This window comes from Ursus americanus, chromosome 14 (assembly GCF_024610735.1).
Source record: "Ursus americanus isolate L20-20 chromosome 14, mUrsAme1.1.p, whole genome shotgun sequence".
Classification (NCBI taxonomy): Eukaryota; Metazoa; Chordata; class Mammalia; order Carnivora; family Ursidae; genus Ursus; species Ursus americanus.
This window is the reverse complement of record NC_142140.1, coordinates 57,043,632-57,060,737: the sequence shown is the minus strand read 5'-3', so window position 1 is coordinate 57,060,737 and position 17,106 is coordinate 57,043,632. Positions and strand designations below refer to the sequence as shown.

Sequence of the window (17,106 nt, the reverse complement as noted above, 5' to 3'; positions counted from 1 at the left end):
GGGCAGTTCCGGAGGAGTGGGGGACCCTGGGTGGGGGGAGCTGGGTGGCAGGGAGTAGTAGTGGAGGAAGCAGGAGAACATGAGACAAACCCACGCGGGCTAAAGCCAACCCTGCTTTTATTTCACGAGAGCCTCTCGATGGCCACCAGGAGCTCGGGTTTCAGAATAGATGAGTCCGGTTCGGCCCCCGCGGCCCTGATGTCCTCTAGCACGGCTGTGTCCCACGAGAAGGTCAGGAGGGCTGAGGGCACCTGCGGTGGGGTGAGAAGACTCAGCCTCGTGCTGGCCCTTACATTAGTCCTCACACTCCTTCCCTTGTGCTGGAGCCAGGGCCACACTCGCCCCGGGCGGCTCCCTGCCAGTGACGGCAGCCACCACAATCAGCCCGTTCCCGCGGGCTCGCGAACACTCAAGCCGGCTGAAGCCGTGTCCGTGCTGGGCACCCATCAGGACTGCCCTCCAGTCTTCCCGTGGGAGGGTCTGACCACCCCTCCCCACCCCCCCCGTACCCTTGCCCCTGCTTCCTCCCCAGTAAGTCCCTCATCTCTGATCCATCTGCCTTGGTTCTGCACCTCAGAGAACTTTAACACGCCTGCCATGTTCCCACTCTCCAGGTGGGAAACTGAGGCAGAGAGACGTCACTTGGGGGGATGCCACATGTACATGGGAAGGTGGGACTTGAACCCAGGGGCCCGGCCCCCACCCCTACACCACCCAGTGCTGAAAGTGGCCGCCTTCATGGGGAGTCTGCCGGGCAGGGAAACCCGGAGACGCCCCGCCGCCCTCAGGGAGCCCGTCACTCACCAGCCCGCACTCGTTGAAGGCCAGGCTCTCCTCCTCCGACAACCTCTGCCCACCGGAGGCCAGCAGGTCAAAAGGCAGCCAATCGCTCTGCAAGGCCTCCCGGACGAACGCGTACAGTGCGGCCACCCGCTCCCGGGCGTAGAAGGTTCCTGGGTGGGCAGGACAGTCAGTGGGGCTGCGGTCCACGGGAGAAGCCCCGGGAGCACCCCCGGGCCCACCCAGCTTGCCACGGCGCACGCACCCTGCAGGAGGCAGCCGTCAGGGAGGCGGACGCGCAGCAGCGTGTACGTGTACTTGCGCGTCTCTCGCTGCTCCTCCCTCTCCCGCATGGCCTTGGTCCGCAGCACACTCAGCCGCTCCACGGCCTCGGACCTGAGCCTCTGTTCCCGCTTGATCTCCTCCGCCGTGAGGTTGAAAAAGTCCACGGGCAGGTCAAACTGGGAGGCCATGGGCGAGGGCCGGAAGACCCGGCGCTGGCGGGCCAGGGTGGCCCGCACAGGCTCGGCGACCAGCAGCTGCTCCTTGTGCCGCTGCAGACTCTGGGGCTGGGCCAGCGCGGCCTCGGTCAGCACGTAGAACTCCTCGGGGCCGTCTGGGGCACGCACGGGGGTCACTCTGTGGCGCAGGGAGCGCTCCCCACCCCGACCCCTCCTCCCGGCCCTGCCAAGACCCTGCTCGACCTCCCTTACCCTGATCGGGAACCGGAAGCAGTGCCTTCTGAAAGCCAATGGCCTCAAAAAACTCATGGGTCCCCTCCAGGCAGTTAATGCGCTCCTGAGGGAGTAAAGCCAGAGGTCACACAAGGCCCTGGGGCCTCTGGGAGGCCACCAGTCTCACTGACCACCCTGCCCGGCTCAGAGTGCCCTGGGCTTGGAGCGACTGCTAACGGGGTGAACCCGCTGAAGCCGTCCCCAGAGCAGAGCACGGGCACGCTCGCCCAACAAGGCTGCAGGACCTCCACCAGTGGCCCGCAGAGGCCACCAACCAGGTGAAGCAGGAGGATCCCAGAGGTGGTGGAGACAGGAGACAGGCTGTATGTGATGCTGAGGGCAGGAAGGGGCAGGTGGCATCAAGAGACAACAGGCACCCCCGTCAGTGGCACAGGTGGCACGGGCCACGGTGGCGGGACCCTGCGATTTCTCTTTCTCTTATGGGAGAATTCTCACCAGTGCCGACGGCTTCCCGATGCATTCAAATTAAAGTTAAAACCCCCGGTGGGTGGTGCGGGGAGCAAAGTCCACGCACGCACGACCTGTGGTCACAAAGCCCCGGTTCCCTGTCCGCCACCTGCCGCCCACCCCACCCCACCATCCCTGGAGGAGCCCTCCAGCTGCCTGGTTCTGGCCCCCACGGGCCGCCTGACGGCCAGCAAGCTGCCTCCACCCCCCCACGGGGCGCCGTGCATGCGCGCACAGGCCCAGCCACAGCGGGCACCCGGGGCAGCCTCACCTGGAACACCCTATTCTGCAGCTTGATCTTCCTGTACTTCTCCTCCTCGGGATGCAGGCAGATGTTGTCCAGGTACCTGGGGCGGAACAGGGAGCAGCCGCTGAACGCCCTACCTGGCCTCGTGTAAGAGGGACCCCAGAGGCGCTATGGCACCTTGGCTGCCCCAGGAAACCCACCCCCTGGTGCTGACGGCCTCCACTGCTGCCCCTGACACAGCGCGCTGGGGGACCGTCACCGGACCTCCTCCTTGGTCCTGCCTCCTGAGGGCGCCAACACACACAGCAGTGGGGTGCAGCAGAGTCAGAATAACGGGCCACAGAAGGCTCTGGGTCCCCAGTGGCTCGGGAGCAACATGGACTTCCTGGCACTCCTCCCTCCCCAAGGCCTGTTCGAACAGATGAGGGGAGTGGGGTGGTACCCTGCCTCCTTCATGCATCCCTACGATGATGCCGAAGGAAAGCCAGGGCTGGCACCCCCCGATTTGGGAAACCCCTTCGTTTTATAGGTAAACTGAGGCCCAGAGAAGCCAACCCCCTTTCCTGAGGGCTTGGGAGCACAGGGTGGGGCCTGAGGGGCGAGGGGTCAGTGTCACCCTGGTGGGAGGGCAGCTGCCTGCTCACTTGGCAATGGTGTCCACGCCCAGCTTCACCCTGTCCCGGTCTCTGTTGAATGTGTGAATCTTCATGATGGAGGCAGCCACTGGGTCGGTGGAGAAGTGCTGGGAGGGAGGGAAATGCATCAGGCCCCCTTCCCTCCCCCAGCAGCCCGGCCTCACTACTCAGGCGACCTCGGTGACCATAGTCCCCTGGCAAGCCAGGAGCCTGTCCCCGAAACAAACTCAACTGGGCGTTCTCAGCAAAGGAAGAGGAGAGAGCCCTTCAGTGCTCCAGCCTGGCCTCATCCTGCCCTCACCTCTAGGGAAGAGGGGGCGTCACAGGCCAGATTATGCCACCTCTGGGGTCCATCAGACAGACCTCTGCCAGCCCAGTTTCCCAGTTTAGCTGCCAGGGTAAGACAAGGGGACACGGATATTGATTGGCAGAGAAAGCAGGTCTGCAGAGAGATGGGCACCCAGCAGCCAGAAGGGGGTGTTCCCAGGACATGGCCAGGCCGGGCCTGAGTGACCTCCCAGCCTCCTCGGGAGCTCCCAGATCCCCCCAGGGAACAGCCACTGCTCCAAATGCTGCTCGTAGGTGTTTCCAGGAGACCTGCGGCCACGTTTAAATCAGGACCAGGGCCCGAGAGTAGACAAAGGAGCAGAACGTCCAGAGAGGAGCCAAATCCATACAGGAACCTACTTTGTGAGAAAGGCAGATTTCACAGCACTGACCAAAAAGCAGGTGTTTTCAGTAAAAGGGGGTGCTGGGGGGCAGAAGCGGGGTGTCTATCAGGGAAAAACCAGCACTGGCTTCATGCCTCACGCTCTACAGGGAAACAGCTTCTAACTGGATTGAAGTGGTTTCTGAGGGGTTTTTTTTGATCAAAGTATTAAATGTTAAATAACAAAAAGCAAAACAAAAAACCACTAGAAAAACAATGCAAGAATCATTTCAATTCCAAAGTGGGGAAGGCCTAAGTATGCCACAAAACCCAGAAGCCACAGGACCAACACATTTAATTGTGAAGACCCGAAAGCTCTACGTGGCAAAGTGACCACGAGCACAAACCAAAAATAAAAAACTAGGGGCGCCTGGGTGGCACAGCGGTTAAGCGTCTGCCTTCGGCTCAGGGCGTGATCCCGGCGTTCTGGGATCGAGCCCCACATCGGGCTCCTCCGCTGTGAGCCTGCTTCTTCCTCTCCCACTCCCTCTGCTTGTGTTCCCTCTCTCGCTGGCTGTTCCTATCTCTGTCAAATAAATAAATAAAATCTTCTAAAAAAATAAAAATAAAAAAAAATAAAAAACTAGGAGAAAATATTCGTTATTCATATTACAGGCAAAGAAACAACTTCCCTAATATGTAAAGAGTGCCTACATATCAACTTCCGAGAAAGCCCAGGGGCACCTGGGTGGCTCAGTCTGGTCTCAGCTCAGGTCTTGACCTCAGGGTTGTGGGATCGACCGCACTGGGCTCTGCGCTGGGCATGGAGCCAACTTTTTTTTTTTTTTAAGACTTATTTATTTATTTTGAGAGAGAGACAAAGAGAGAGAGCGTGCACACAGAGGGAGAGAGAGCAGCAGACTCTCCACTGAGCAGGGAGCATGACGTGGGGCTCCAGCCCAGGACCCTGGGATCACGACCTGAGCCGAAGGCAGACGTTTCCCTGACTGAGCCCCCCAGGCACCCCAGGCATGCCACCTACCTAAAAAATAAATAAAAAGTCCAACCACCCAACAAAGGATGCATTCTCCTATGAAAACATGGCCAACCTGAACCAACATGAAGGAAATGCACATTACAACTATCCCGAGACATTTCCACCTATCAGTTCGGTGAAGACGAAGCGTGTGCACGCCCATGGTGACGGTGTGGGCACCGTGAGCCAGCGGGGCTGGCGGTGGAGTGTGCGCGGGGGCAGCCCTCCGGAGGCTGGGAGGGCAGGGCCGCTGTCCACACCGCACACACGCGCCCACACGGGACGGAGCCCACAGCTCAAAGCACCGTGCAGCCGAGGTTCTGCGTAACTGCTCGCTAGGGACAGGCCACTTCGCACACGCTCCTCAGCAAGGAGCCGGCTACACGGCGACAGGACTTATGGTCAAGCTGCTAACGACACAGCACTTCTGTCAGATGGTTCAGAAAAAACTAGAAAGCGGTGATAGAGCAAACAGGGGAAAATGTTACACCTGGGAACTCGGGGTAAGGCGCACCGATGCCCCCGTCCTCACCCCTCAGTCTTGCGAATATGTTACTCGGCGAGGGATGCGGTCAGGAGGGACAAAGAATTAAGGCTGCTAAGCAGGGACCCTTAAAATAGGCTGATTAGCCTGGATTATCCTGGTGGGTGAAACGTCGAGGCCCCTCCTAGGGGAGGACAGAAGAGAGGCGGCCTGAGAAAGAGGGGGGCGGGGGGGCGCTGGCTGTGAAGACGGAGCCAGGCGCCGCGGACAGCCTGGAAGCTGGACGAAGCGGGGCCGTGCTCTCCCCTGGAGCGTCCAGAAGGAACTTGGGCCTGCTGCCGCTCTGATTTCAGCCCCGTGGGACCCGTGCCACGCTCCTAGCTTCCAGAACGGGAGGGCATGGGTGCCATCTGAAGCCAGCAGCTTTGTCAGTTTGTCATACCGGGGACAGAAACCTCGGACCCCTGGGCTCGGGGGGTTCGACAGCTGCACATATTTGGGACCTATCTCTGAAAAGGGCCCGAAACCACTGAGAGTGGTCGCCTCCAGGAAGGGTGGCCGAGAGGTGGCTTTTCTCTACCCACCCTGGTGCATTTAGAATGTCGTACCCCGCGTACACACGCACAGTCTCTTCAGAGCGTCGAACGCGGGCAGAGGGGTTACCAAGGACCAGTGCCACCCAGCTCTCTGGAGCGGCTCTGGCACCAGGACCTCGGGGGCAGGGGGACGGGACGCGGGGCTGCCACTCACCGAGAGAATGGCCTCTTTGATGTGGGCATCCCGCTGGTCCTTCCTGAGCGTGGCCCCAGTGAGAGGGCACGTGAAGCGCACGCCGGGGACCGCCAGATGGGCTGAGCCTTCCTCCTTGGCCTCGGGCACCTGGGGGACGGGAGTGCGGGCGGCTGAGCCTGGAGGCCCCCCCCCCCCCCGGCCCAACACCGCCCCCTCTGATGGTTAGCGCTGGGACACCCTGGCCCCGCACTGGAGTCCCCTGAGCCCGCCCTCTGCTCTGTGGGGCCGGCTCACAACGAAACGTGCTAGAAGAGAAAGTGCCTGGCAGCTCTGGACGTGGGGCGAACACTCAATGGCGCCTGCTGTTTGTGGTTCCCTCATCTCACGAGGAAGAGGCCATGGCGGGCGAGTCAGGAGTCACCGTGCCCTAGATGAGTCCAGACCGCTCACTGGACCTCAGTCCCTAGCACTGTCTAGGGCCTCTTCCATTCCAAAACTCGGTGAGACCTTGAGGGTCACGCTGCTCAGAACACCCTTTCTGCCAAGCTCTCCTTGAAAGCCCACCTCCCCCAGCAAGGCCTCCCTGATGACACCAGTGTCTGAACAGCCCCCTCACCTCCCTGGAAAGCAGCCGAGAGCAGGAGTTGAGTGTGAAGGTCCCAGTCTACCCCTTCAACCACAACCTGCCTCCACTGTTCCAGGCGGGGTTCCCCAAACTGCCTTTGTGCACAAGGCCAGATCCACCTTGATGTCTCCTCTGTGTCCCCCACCCCAGCACCATGTGCTTATAGGCCAGGGCTGGGCACCCAGCTGGTAATGAGGAAATGGCCAATTAGACCAGTGCAGGCAAGAACCAGTTCCCTGCTCCAGGATGCCCCTCGGGTGTCCTGCAGCCATGTGGATGTTTTTACCGTGTTGGTCCCTGGGGCCTCCGTGCTCCCGCTGACGGTCGCTTCAGCCCGAAGTTCCTTTCTCACTGGAAACAGGGCAGAGATGGGCGGGTTATAGGCCCTGCTCTGTCCCCAGGCACACCCCCGAGACCAGAGTGGGTCAAGTTCTAGTCCTTCCCTGCTCGGGTCCCCTGCCTGAGCCACCTCCCCGTGCCCCTAGGCTTCCCCTGACCACCCGATGACAGCCCTATCTCGGCTCCTTTCTTCCCTCCTCAGCCTTCCAGACCCCAGCAACCTTGCACCTTTCCACCCTGCACCCTTCCGCCCTCTCAACTTGAGACTTTAAAGCCCCCAAGGTTGCTGGTCATGTAACTATTTCCATCCAGGACCAAGCACAGGCCATGCTCACCCTGGTTCCGGATGGACTCCTGTGACGTGGGGCCCCGGGCCCTGGGCTGCTTTTGTTCAAGCCGGGCCAGGGCTGCCGCGGCCGCCATCTGGGCCTCATCGGTGGGTCCCTGGCGGGGTTGCCTCAGTGCTGGCTGGTTGGGTTTTTCTTTGGGGGCCCTCTCCCTGGGGAGAGACAGAGGAAAAGTGAGGTGACATGGGGTCAGACAGAAGAGCCTCTGTCCCTCTCCCACTTCTGCCCCATCGGACAGACCCGTCCCTCTTTTCCAGGGGCCACCCGCAGCCACTAGATATTTCTAACACGGAAGAACCCCTGGGGGCAGATGGCAGGTCTGCTCCCAGCTCTGCCCCTGGCGGCAAGTCCTGCACCCGCCTGGGCCTCAGGGTCATGGCAGCTAAACCGGGTAACAGCAGCCTGCCCATGGCTGCCGCCCCGGCGCAGCAGTGAGAAGCGCCCTCTCGCCTTCAGGAACCCAGGAGACTCAAAGGTTGTCAGTCCTCGATCCCTTCCCTGAGCAAGGTCAAGCCTGCCAGTCTACGACAGCCAGGTGGCGCAGTTTCATTTAGAGCACCTACTGTTTACCCAGCAGGCAGTATGCCAGGTCACAGGGCAGGTGCTGGGTTTGCTCTCGCCTCCGCCTGGGGAAACAAGGATGGAATGCATGCTCCCAGATCCACATGGCACAGAAGTGACCTGGCTTTCCCCTGCAGGGAAGTCCTTCCTCACACCCTACCCTGATTCACCTGCCTCACCTCCTTCCCTCAAGACCCTCTGCCGACCCCAGGACTTGGAATGATCTGTCCTACATCTCCAGAACTTTCTGAGCAGCCAAGGCTCTGGGTTCATGGCCTGCCCAGATACACAGGCGGCCTGCTTTTCGTGTCCCAAGGCCTCTGGGACCTGCTTCCTGGCCATCCCTGCCCCTCTGCCCACAGCTGACAACCTCACGTTGAAGAAAAGATGAATCACGTAGCCCCACCCTCGCCCCATGTGACATTTAGTTCTATAAAAACACCTGTTTTCAAGACACCTCATACCCGCCCTCTTGAAGACTCCACTGGGGAGCCACAGGCATCCTTCTGAAAGCTAAGCCAGAGCTTGTCGCTCCTGCACCAAGCCCTTCCACCACACGCACAACACAGTCCTAAAGCCTCCCCGCCTGCAGCCCTTTGCAACCTGCCCACTTCCCCCCTTCACACCTCTTGATCTATACTGCTTTCTTGCTATTGCTCCTACAGGCCCAACTGGCTCCTACCACAGGGCCTTTGCTACCTAGAATGTTCTGTCTGCCTGTGGGATGAGGAAAGAAGGTCTAGGAGCAGCTGGAGCTGCTTGAGAGAGAGAGAGTGTGAGTGTGTGTGTGTGTGTGTAGAAAATTGATTTTCACATGGCTGAACTTCACCTCCTCTGGCTCTCGGCTCAGATGTCTCCTTCCCAGAGAGGGGTTCTGGGATGCCCTAACAGTCCCCAAAATCATTTGCTGTCTCCTGACCCAGCTTATTTTTCTTCAAGGCCCTGAGTACCACCTGATCTCTCGCCACATGTGTGCTGGCTTTTCTGTCCATTATCTCCCCACTGGAAGCTGAGCCCCGAGACAGCAGAGACCTTCTCTTACCCATGACACCCAAGACACCGCTTGTCACACACCCTGAGACCCATCGTGCCCCAAGCGTGTCACAGAAGCCTGGATCTCCACACTACTTCCCTCCTCTCTCCTCCCAGGCCTCTTGTCTGACACAGCCATCACCCACATGGCCCCCATCTCCTTCCTGTCACACTCTGCACCAGCACCCACCTCCGCCCACTACCTGTTGAACAAATGAACGGACCCCCTGGTCTGGTCCACCCCCTCTCCCTGGCCCTCCCTTAAGCTGCCCTCCTCTCTCAGGCTCCCAGGACCTGATTTGGTCTACTGCACTCCCCTCCCCGACTCAGGAACTTGGTCCTAGTGGGCCTCCTTCATCCCACTCCCAGGAACCCCCAATCCCCATGACAGATGCCCTGATGTCATGTACCCACTCTCCCTCACCCACCCCCGCTGCCTCATGATTCCCTTCCTGCTGCCTCCCTGCCTCTCTGCCTACCCCTCACTGCCCCACCTCTTCACAATCCCTTCCATTATTCCCCACAGACCCCACCCAGAACTGACATCTTTCTTCAGCCACTCCCCTTCCTAGACCCCACTCAGTCCCCAAAGCCCCGCCCCCTTTATACTTTCTTCCCTCACCCCAGTCCACCAGAGCCCTCCCATCCTCCCCTGCTCCAGCTCTACACACTCCTCCCCACTGAGTCTCCAGACTTGCCCCTGGAGCCTCTCTTCTCTGACTCTTCCCCAGACGATCCACAGTGGCCTGGATGGGCACTCCACTGGCCTTCCCTTCTCCCTTCTCCTCCCAGGTCTCCCTCAGGACCTCCCTTCTGACTCAACCTTCGCCCACAAGGTCCCCATCTCCTCCCCGTCACAGATGCCTCCAGCTCCCCACCTCCACCACCACCCTGCCTCCATTTCCCTCCCAGACCTTCCTAAGCCACTCCGACCCCCGCGCCCCCAATTCACCGAGACCTCTTCCAATACCGCCTCAGCCTCCCTGGCCTTAACCACCCTTGCCCCGTTCTCCCTCACGCTCCAGAACCAGGGCCCAGACCCCTATCGCCATGGATGCTAAGCCTCCCCACTCTTTACGACCCCAGCTGTACTTGCTTCTTTAGGCTCTGTGTGCAATCTCGGAAAACCTAGATTCCCCCAAATCTAGGCGATGCCCCTTCGGGGCCCCTTTCCAGCCCAAATGCTCCCCTGCGGTTTCTCCACTGACCCCCATCTCTCTGCACCCGCCCCCTAGCCCCCGCCCCCGGGCCTCGCCCCCCGCCCCCGGAGGCTACCCCTCCCCCTTCTCCCACCCTCGCCCCCCTTGCCCCGCCCCCAGAGATCTCTCCCCACCCCCAGACGCTCGGACGCCCCTCCCCGCCCCTAGCTCTCTCTGGCCTCCCCCTCCCGTCCTTGCTCCCGGATCTCAAGCCTCAGCGCCGGTCACGCACCCCACGGACTCCGTGAGCTTCTGGCCAGGTCCCGCGCTCTTGAACTTGATGTCAGCTTTGATCTCCTGGAAGAATTTCTTCATGGTGGCGGCGGGCCCGGCGGCAGGGGGCCGCGGGGGGCGGGGGGCGCAGGGCCCAGTCGGGGTGGGGCGGCAGGAGCCAACAACCGGAAAGAAAATAACTTCGCTGCCGGAAGTCCCGCCTTCAGGCGGTCGCCCACGTGACAATCGGCCGGGGGTGCCTCTCTAGCTCTCCGCTCCTCGCTGGCCCGCGGCGGCCGCTCTGCACCCTCGGGCCGCGACTCGGTGCTTTCTCCGGACTCCGTTGCCAGGGGCGACGAGCGCGCTTCCCGCTGGAGGCGGTGCCCGAGCTCCCTGCACAGCGTTCCCCAAAGCGATGACCCGAGAGGGCGGGGCCGGCCAACCGAACTTGGTCCTGACCTTTTCCCTGCGCGAGAGCCTTCCCAGGCTTCCCCATGCAGTTCAGTGTGGGGGCGTTCAGGGCCGTAGCGACCGTCCCAGTGCCCGGCGCCAGTGGTTCCTTCGAGCACACGAGCTGAGGGATGTGGGAGAGGTCGTACGAGCGAGGGCCCGGGGACCCACTGTGGAGCATCCCCACGGGGCTTGGGCCAAGGCGCCCTAACGTCATCCTGAGGGCCTTCACAGGATTTAGGGAAGAATCCGGTGCAGCCCACACAAACCTTGCAGAGCTTTGGTTTCCTGTGAAGTGGGGATAAGACTGGCACCCACCTCCTAGGACCCCATTGTAAGGGTCATGATGCCGTCAGAAAGCTTTCAATAAATGTCAGACGTTATAATGACTTACTCTTCATATCTGGGAGTCGGCTCTGTACCAGCAGGGAAGAAAACACAAATTCCCTGACCTCGCAGACCTCGTGGTGTTTTCGATGGGGTTGGGAAGACAGACAACGCGATAAGTGAAGTCTGTGGCAGAGCAGATGGTGTTAAGTGCTAGAGAGAAAAGGTGGACGCTGGGAACAAGGAGGGCTGGGGACAGTTTGCATCATCACATAAGGGGGGGCAGGTACAGGAAAGGGGGGGTATTTTTGAGACCACAGGGGAAATGCGGATGTGTCTGGGCATCAGATCATATAAAGGAACTATAGTTAATATTTTAGGAGTGAGAGGGGCACGGTGGTAGCTTTGGTTCATCTGGTTTGGTTTTGTTTTCTCTTTTGACCCCTTTCATCCATTTCTCCCAGCCCTCCTGCCTCAGGCAACCCACCCACTGGCTCTCCTTATCTATGAGCTCGGTGGGGTTCTTTGTGTTTCTTCTTACTTTCTTTGTTTAGATTCCACATATAAGAGAGATCGTAGTGTTCGCTTTTCTCTGCCTGACTTGTTTCACTTAATGCCTTGAGGTCCATCCATATTGTCACAAATGGCAAGATTTCATTCTTTTTTGGCTGAGTAATACTTCATTGTATATCCATACCACCTCTTCTTCATCCATTCAACCTTCGGTGGGCACTTGGGTTGTTTCCATAGTTGGCCATCGTGAATCGTGCTGCAGTGAACATGGGGGTTGCACGTATCTTTTCAAATTTGTTTTTGTTTTTTTCAGATACTCAGAAGTGTAATTGTTGGGTTATGATACTTTTTTTAATTTTAAAAGATTTTATTTATGTATTTGACAGAGAGAGAGGGGGACAAGCGGACTCTGTGCCAAGCTTGGAGCCAACGTGGGGCTCGATCCCATCACTCTGAGATCATGCCCTGAGCCGAAACCAAGAGTCAGACGCTGTACTGACTGAGCCACCCAGGCACCCCTGGTACTTCCATTTTTAATCTTTTGAGGGACCCTTACACTTTTGAGGGACCCTTACACAGTGGCTATACCAATTTACATTCCTGCCAACAGTGCACGAGCGTTCCTATTTCTCCACATCCTCGCTAACACTTGTTTCTTGTCTTTTTAATAATAGCCACTTTAACAGGTATCAGGTGATAGTTTGTGGTTTCGATTTGCATTTTCCTAATAATTAGTTGATCACCTTTTCATGTACCTGTTGGCCATCTGTATGTTTTCTTTGGGAAAATGTCTTCAGCTGGAGGAAGGAGCCCTGAGCCAAGGAACGCAGGCAGCTTCCAGAAGCTGGAAAAGGCAAGGAAATGGATTCTCCCCTAGAGCCTCCAGAAGGAGCACAATTTGGCCAACACATGGATTTTAGCTCAGTGAGACTCACTTTGGACTTCTGACCTGCAAAATGGTAAAAATAAATTTGCATTATTTTAAGCCACTAAGTTGGTGGTAATTTGTTACCTAAACAATAGGTAAGGAAAGCAACCCCTTGGCTGTATGACCCTAAGAAATAAGTGCTGATATTTCTCACCAATTGATAGGGGAGGCTGCAAAGTTCCAAACACACTTGTCCATATCCCCACAGCTTGCAGAGAGAAGATTCAAACCCAGGATCAGCAGATTTAATGACACTTCAGTGAGGTACTTCTCAAATCATAATGCACACTCGAGTCCCATGGAGAACTTGTTTAAATGTACGTGCTGACGCATAGGTCTTGAGGGGGCTATGACTCTGCATCCCCATTCCCCCACCTCCCAACCCCACGTGAGAGTACAGGAGGCTGGGTTGGGACTGGAACTTCCCCTGGCACTGAGCAGGCCCGGAACAGATGAATATGTTACTCTTACAGCTCAAGTGGGGAGAAGGTCTTGGGTAAGTGGAATCCAACACTCCTCGGGGTGGCCGTGGCATCCAAACCCCTGGTGCTACCCCTCTGCCTCAGTTTCCCCATCTGGAAAGCAGGGATGACAAATAACTGACATGGAAATGAAATTAACTATGTTCATAACATACTACATAATGTGGTCTGGGAGCACCTGGCTGGCTCAGTTGGTGGAGCGTGCAACTCTTGGGGCCGTGAGCTTGAGCCCCACATTGTGGGTAGAGGTTACTTAAAAATAATAATAATAGGGGCGCCTGGGTGGCTCGGTCAGTCAAGCATCTGCCTTCAGCTCAGGTCGTGATCTCAGTGTCCTGGGATTGAGGCCCACATTGGGCTTCCTGCTCAGCAGGGAGTCTGCTCCGTCTGCCCCTCCCCTGCTTGTGCTCTCTCTCTCTCTCTCAATAAATAAATAAATCTTAAAAAAAGAAAAAAACATTTAGGGAAATGATTCAAAACGTTATAAAAAGGGGTACCTGGGGGCGCCTGGGTGGCCCAGTCATTAAGCGTCTGCCTTTGGCTCAGGCCATGATCCCAGGGTCCTGGGACTGAGCCCTGAGTCCGGCTCCCTACAATGGGCTCCCTGCTAGGCAGGAGAGTCTGCTTCTCCCTTTCCCTCTGCCCCTACCCCTGCTAGTGCTTTCTCTCTCTTGCTCGTACTCTCTCTCAAATGAATAAAAAAAAACTTAAAAAAACTATAAAAAGTAATAATGTGGCCTGGAACATATTGGCTGCGCAATAAATGTTACTGATTTTTTGAAGATTTTATTAGATTTTATTTTTAAGTGATCTCTATACCCAACATGGGGCTTGAACTCTTGACCCTGAGATCAAGAGTCAGGTGCTCTACTGACTGAGCCAGGCAGTCGCCCCTAAATGTTACTCATTATTGTACTTGGCTAAGTGGGTAGTAAATATTTCCTCATGATAGTCCCCCAGGAAACTGGGAACCAAGCCTGCAGCACACAGTAGGTGCTCAGGCCAGCTCCTGGTTAGAGGGGGCTGTTTCTTGCAGATCTGGGGGGGGCAGTGGTAGTGCCATCTCCAACTTGCCTGTTCTGGCCACGTGCCAGGCCTCATTTCTTAGGGAACAGTAAGTAACCTCACCTCCACAGGTGATGACTAACGGCTCAACCATTGTCTTCACTGGCCTCTGATCTGGCAGGAAGACAGGGATCCTCTCCTGCCTCAGCCTGCCTCCTTGGGGGGTCCTCCCCACCTTCTGGAAGCATGCTGGCCCCAGCTTTCATCAAAGCTTCATCATTTCCCAGCTGCTCAATGTAGCACAATGAGGTCTGGGTAGGGAGTTTGGTTTTCTGCCCTGGTTCAAGGTCTGGGGGAAATGTATGCACAGAATCAGGAGGCCTTTGGAAAGGGGGACCTGCAGGAGTGGCATTTGAGCCCCTGGACTCCATGTCTGACCTCAGGCAAGGCATGCCCCCCTCTGGGCCTCAGGCCTCAGTCTCTCTATCTGTACCTGATTCAGGCTCCTCCACACCATCTTCCTCATTCCTTGTTCAACTTCCACACTTGTCCCCTGTGTGATTTAGCAAATATAAGATACAAGACACCCCCATTAGATCTGAATTTCTTTTTTTGTTTTTTAAGATTTTATTTATTTATTTGACAGAGAGACAGCCAGTGAGAGAGAGAACAGAAGCAGGGGGAGTGGGAGAGGAAGAAGCAGGCTCCCAGCGGAGGAGCCTGATGTGGGGCTCGATCCCAGAACACCGGGATCATGCCCTGAGCCGAAGGCAGACGCTTAACGACTGAGCCACCCAGGCGCCCCTAGATCTGAATTTCTATAAAAAAATCAAACACTTGAATGGGATCTATATAACATTGAGTTACAATTTTAACAATTTTAAAGTTCTAAACTTTGAAGTTTAAAGTTTTAAAGAACTGTGAATCTGGTATTTCTATTTGATATTTATTGTTAATTCTATTTTTACTGTGGTAAAATATATGTAACATAAAATTTACCCTTTCAACCATTTTTAAGTGCACAGCTCAGTGGCGTGAAGCACACGCACCCCCGTCCTGCAACCACCCTCACCCTCCCTCTCCAGAACTTTCCATCTCTCCACAGGGAGACTCTGTCCCCAGGAAGCACGGACTCCCCACCCCCTGCCCCAGCGCTGGCTCCCACCATCCACTCTCTGTCTGTGTGGACGGGACTCCTCTGGGGACCTCCTGGGAGTGGGGTCCTGCGGGATGTGTCCTTCTGGGTCTGGCTTATTTCATTGAGCATAATGTCTTCAAGGTTCATGCATGTTGTCGGATGTGTAACAAATACTTTTCTAGTATAGGTATATCACAAATATTGCATGAGACAAACAGAACATACTTACACTGAAAAGGTATTTGTTGTGTATCTGCAATTCATATTTAACTGGGCATTCTGAATTTTATCTAATAATGCTACCTTCTAGCCCTTCTCAGCCCAAAAAATCATTTTTAGACACAGCTTTGTTGATAATTTACATGCCCTAAATTTCACCTGTTTTAAGGATACAACTCTACGAATTTCATTGTATATTTGCAATCTAGAACATTTCCATCACCCCAGAAAGAAACCTCATTCCCCTTTGTATGAAATTATAAATTTAACTCTGGATTCCTACCCCTAGCTCAAGGCAACTACTTTCTGTCTTGAAAGATTTGCCTTTTTTTTTGGACATTCCATCAACTGGCATATGACGTTGGAGAATATGTGACCTTTTGTCTGGCTTATTTCACTGCGTATAGTGTTTTTGAGGCTCATCCAGGTGGTAGTGTGTGTCAGTGCTGCTTTTGTTTTCATTGCTGAATAGTGTTGCTTGTAAGGATATCGCACATTGGTTTTATCCATTCACTTGTTGATGGACACTTGGGTCGTTCCACCTTTTGGCTGTTGTGAATCCTGCTGTGATGACTATTAGCGTACAGGTTTTTGTGGGGAGTGTGCTTTCATTTCTCTTGGAAAGACACCTAGGGATGGAATTGGCGTGTGGTTAAGTCTATGTTTAACTTTCTAAAAAAAGTCTTTTTTGAGATATATTTCACACGCCTAAAGATGTATCTTCAGACTAAAGTATTATCTTTGTACCCTGTGATCAAATCTCTCCAACGTTTTCACAAGAAGCTAAAATAAAAGCCGAACTTCTCACAAAGTTCACAAAGGACTAGGAGAGGTCCTCAATGGACCCCTTACCTGTCTGCCCCACTCACTTGCTCCATTCTCTCTAGTTAGGACGTTTGCATTTGCTATTCCCACCGCCCTAAATGCCCTCTCTGTACCCACTTCAGTCTATTGGCCAATCTCTATGCACCCTCCGAGTCTCTAGTTAAACTACATCCTCCAGAAAGCCCTCCCTGGTCCCTTCCCCACTACTCGGCATTTTCTTAAGCACTCTGGCTCTTTTACTTCGAGTTCCTACCAAGGGTCTTCATTAGAACGAAATTAACAGAGCAGGTAACAGCATCTAGTGCTCCCAGTATTTCTGATGGCCAGGCACAGTTTACAACGCTTTAGGGGTGATGAAGTCGTTTTACGCCCCTCTAAGATTGGTACCATTAGGAACCCCATTTTATAGGTGGGTAGACTAAGGCACAGAGGATAAGGAATTCGGCCACGCGGTGCGAAACACATTTTTCTTGAAAGAACAGGCATATCGGGTATCTTGTGGCTCCGACACCCAGCGCTCAAAACCTTTCCGTGAGTGAAGAAGTCAGTCCTCGGTGACTCTGTGGCTGTTTATCCAAGAACGCCCCACGCCCCGCCCCTTTCCCGAGCCCCGCCCCTCGGGCCGGCAACGGCGCGTCCCTATTTTGAGTTGAACCTCTATCACCTTATCCAATGGCGAAGAGCGGCTTAAGCCCCGCCCCCCGTGGTAGCCAATGCCCGCTCCCTACCTTGAGGCCTTCTGGAGTGGTAGCCAATGGCCTGCGACTCTCTGTTCGGCTCCGGCTCCCGGGAGCGGGAGGCTTTCGGTGCCCCGCCCCCTACACGGAGTTAGCCTTCTTTCGGTGGTAGCCAATGGCCTGCCTCCTACTTAAAGCCCTCCTTCTGTGGAGGTTCATGGCCCGCCCCTCTGCCTTAGGCCCCGCCCCAAAGAAGCCTGGCGACCCGCCTCACCACTCCCTGAAAGTCTCCGTTTCCCTCCTCCCACCTTTCCCCTTTCACCTCCCATAACCTCCGCCCCGCTTCCATTAGGCCTTTGGGTCACGCCCCTTGGCTCTACCCGTTACCCAATCCCGTTAACTTGCTCTGCTCCAACCCCTCTTCTCATTGGTCCCCGTGCTCCTCTATCCCCGCACGTGGT

General features: G+C 56.0%; 1 protein-coding gene and 1 long non-coding RNA gene across 2 annotated transcripts; both read right to left on the bottom strand.

Annotated features, from left to right (window-relative positions):
- Positions 1–100: 100 nt before the first annotated feature.
- On the bottom strand, positions 101–10,285 carry UBXN6 (UBX domain protein 6). Its single transcript, XM_045804347.2, has 10 exons — positions 10,101–10,285; positions 7,065–7,228; positions 6,677–6,741; positions 5,784–5,912; positions 2,874–2,971; positions 2,254–2,329; positions 1,494–1,578; positions 1,046–1,396; positions 805–953; positions 101–251 (listed from the first exon to the last, which is right to left on the bottom strand). Exons 1-10 carry the CDS (start codon positions 10,181–10,183, stop codon positions 123–125), a joined length of 1,329 nt encoding a protein of 442 aa, XP_045660303.1. The 5' UTR covers positions 10,184–10,285; the 3' UTR covers positions 101–122.
- Positions 10,286–11,757: 1,472 nt separating this feature from the next.
- Positions 11,758–16,874, bottom strand: LOC148108997 (uncharacterized). The gene is made up of 3 exons (XR_015726568.1): positions 16,697–16,874; positions 12,771–12,874; positions 11,758–12,320 (listed from the first exon to the last, which is right to left on the bottom strand). It is a non-coding gene; the product is annotated as an uncharacterized LOC148108997 (long non-coding RNA).
- Between the last annotated feature and the right edge of the window lie 232 nt (positions 16,875–17,106).

Excerpts from the sequence above, each read along its gene's own strand:
- UBXN6 (XM_045804347.2), bottom strand. The coding sequence starts at position 10,183 with ATGAAGAAATTCTTCCAGGAGATCAAAGCTGACATCAAGTTCAAGAGC. Across the intron at positions 7,229-10,100 it reads AAGCTCACGGAGTCCGTGGG|GGAGAGGGCCCCCAAAGAAA; the intron begins GTGCGTGACCGG and ends GTCTCTCCCCAG. Across the intron at positions 6,742-7,064 it reads GGAGTCCATCCGGAACCAGG|TGAGAAAGGAACTTCGGGCT; the intron begins GTGAGCATGGCC and ends CCCTGTTTCCAG.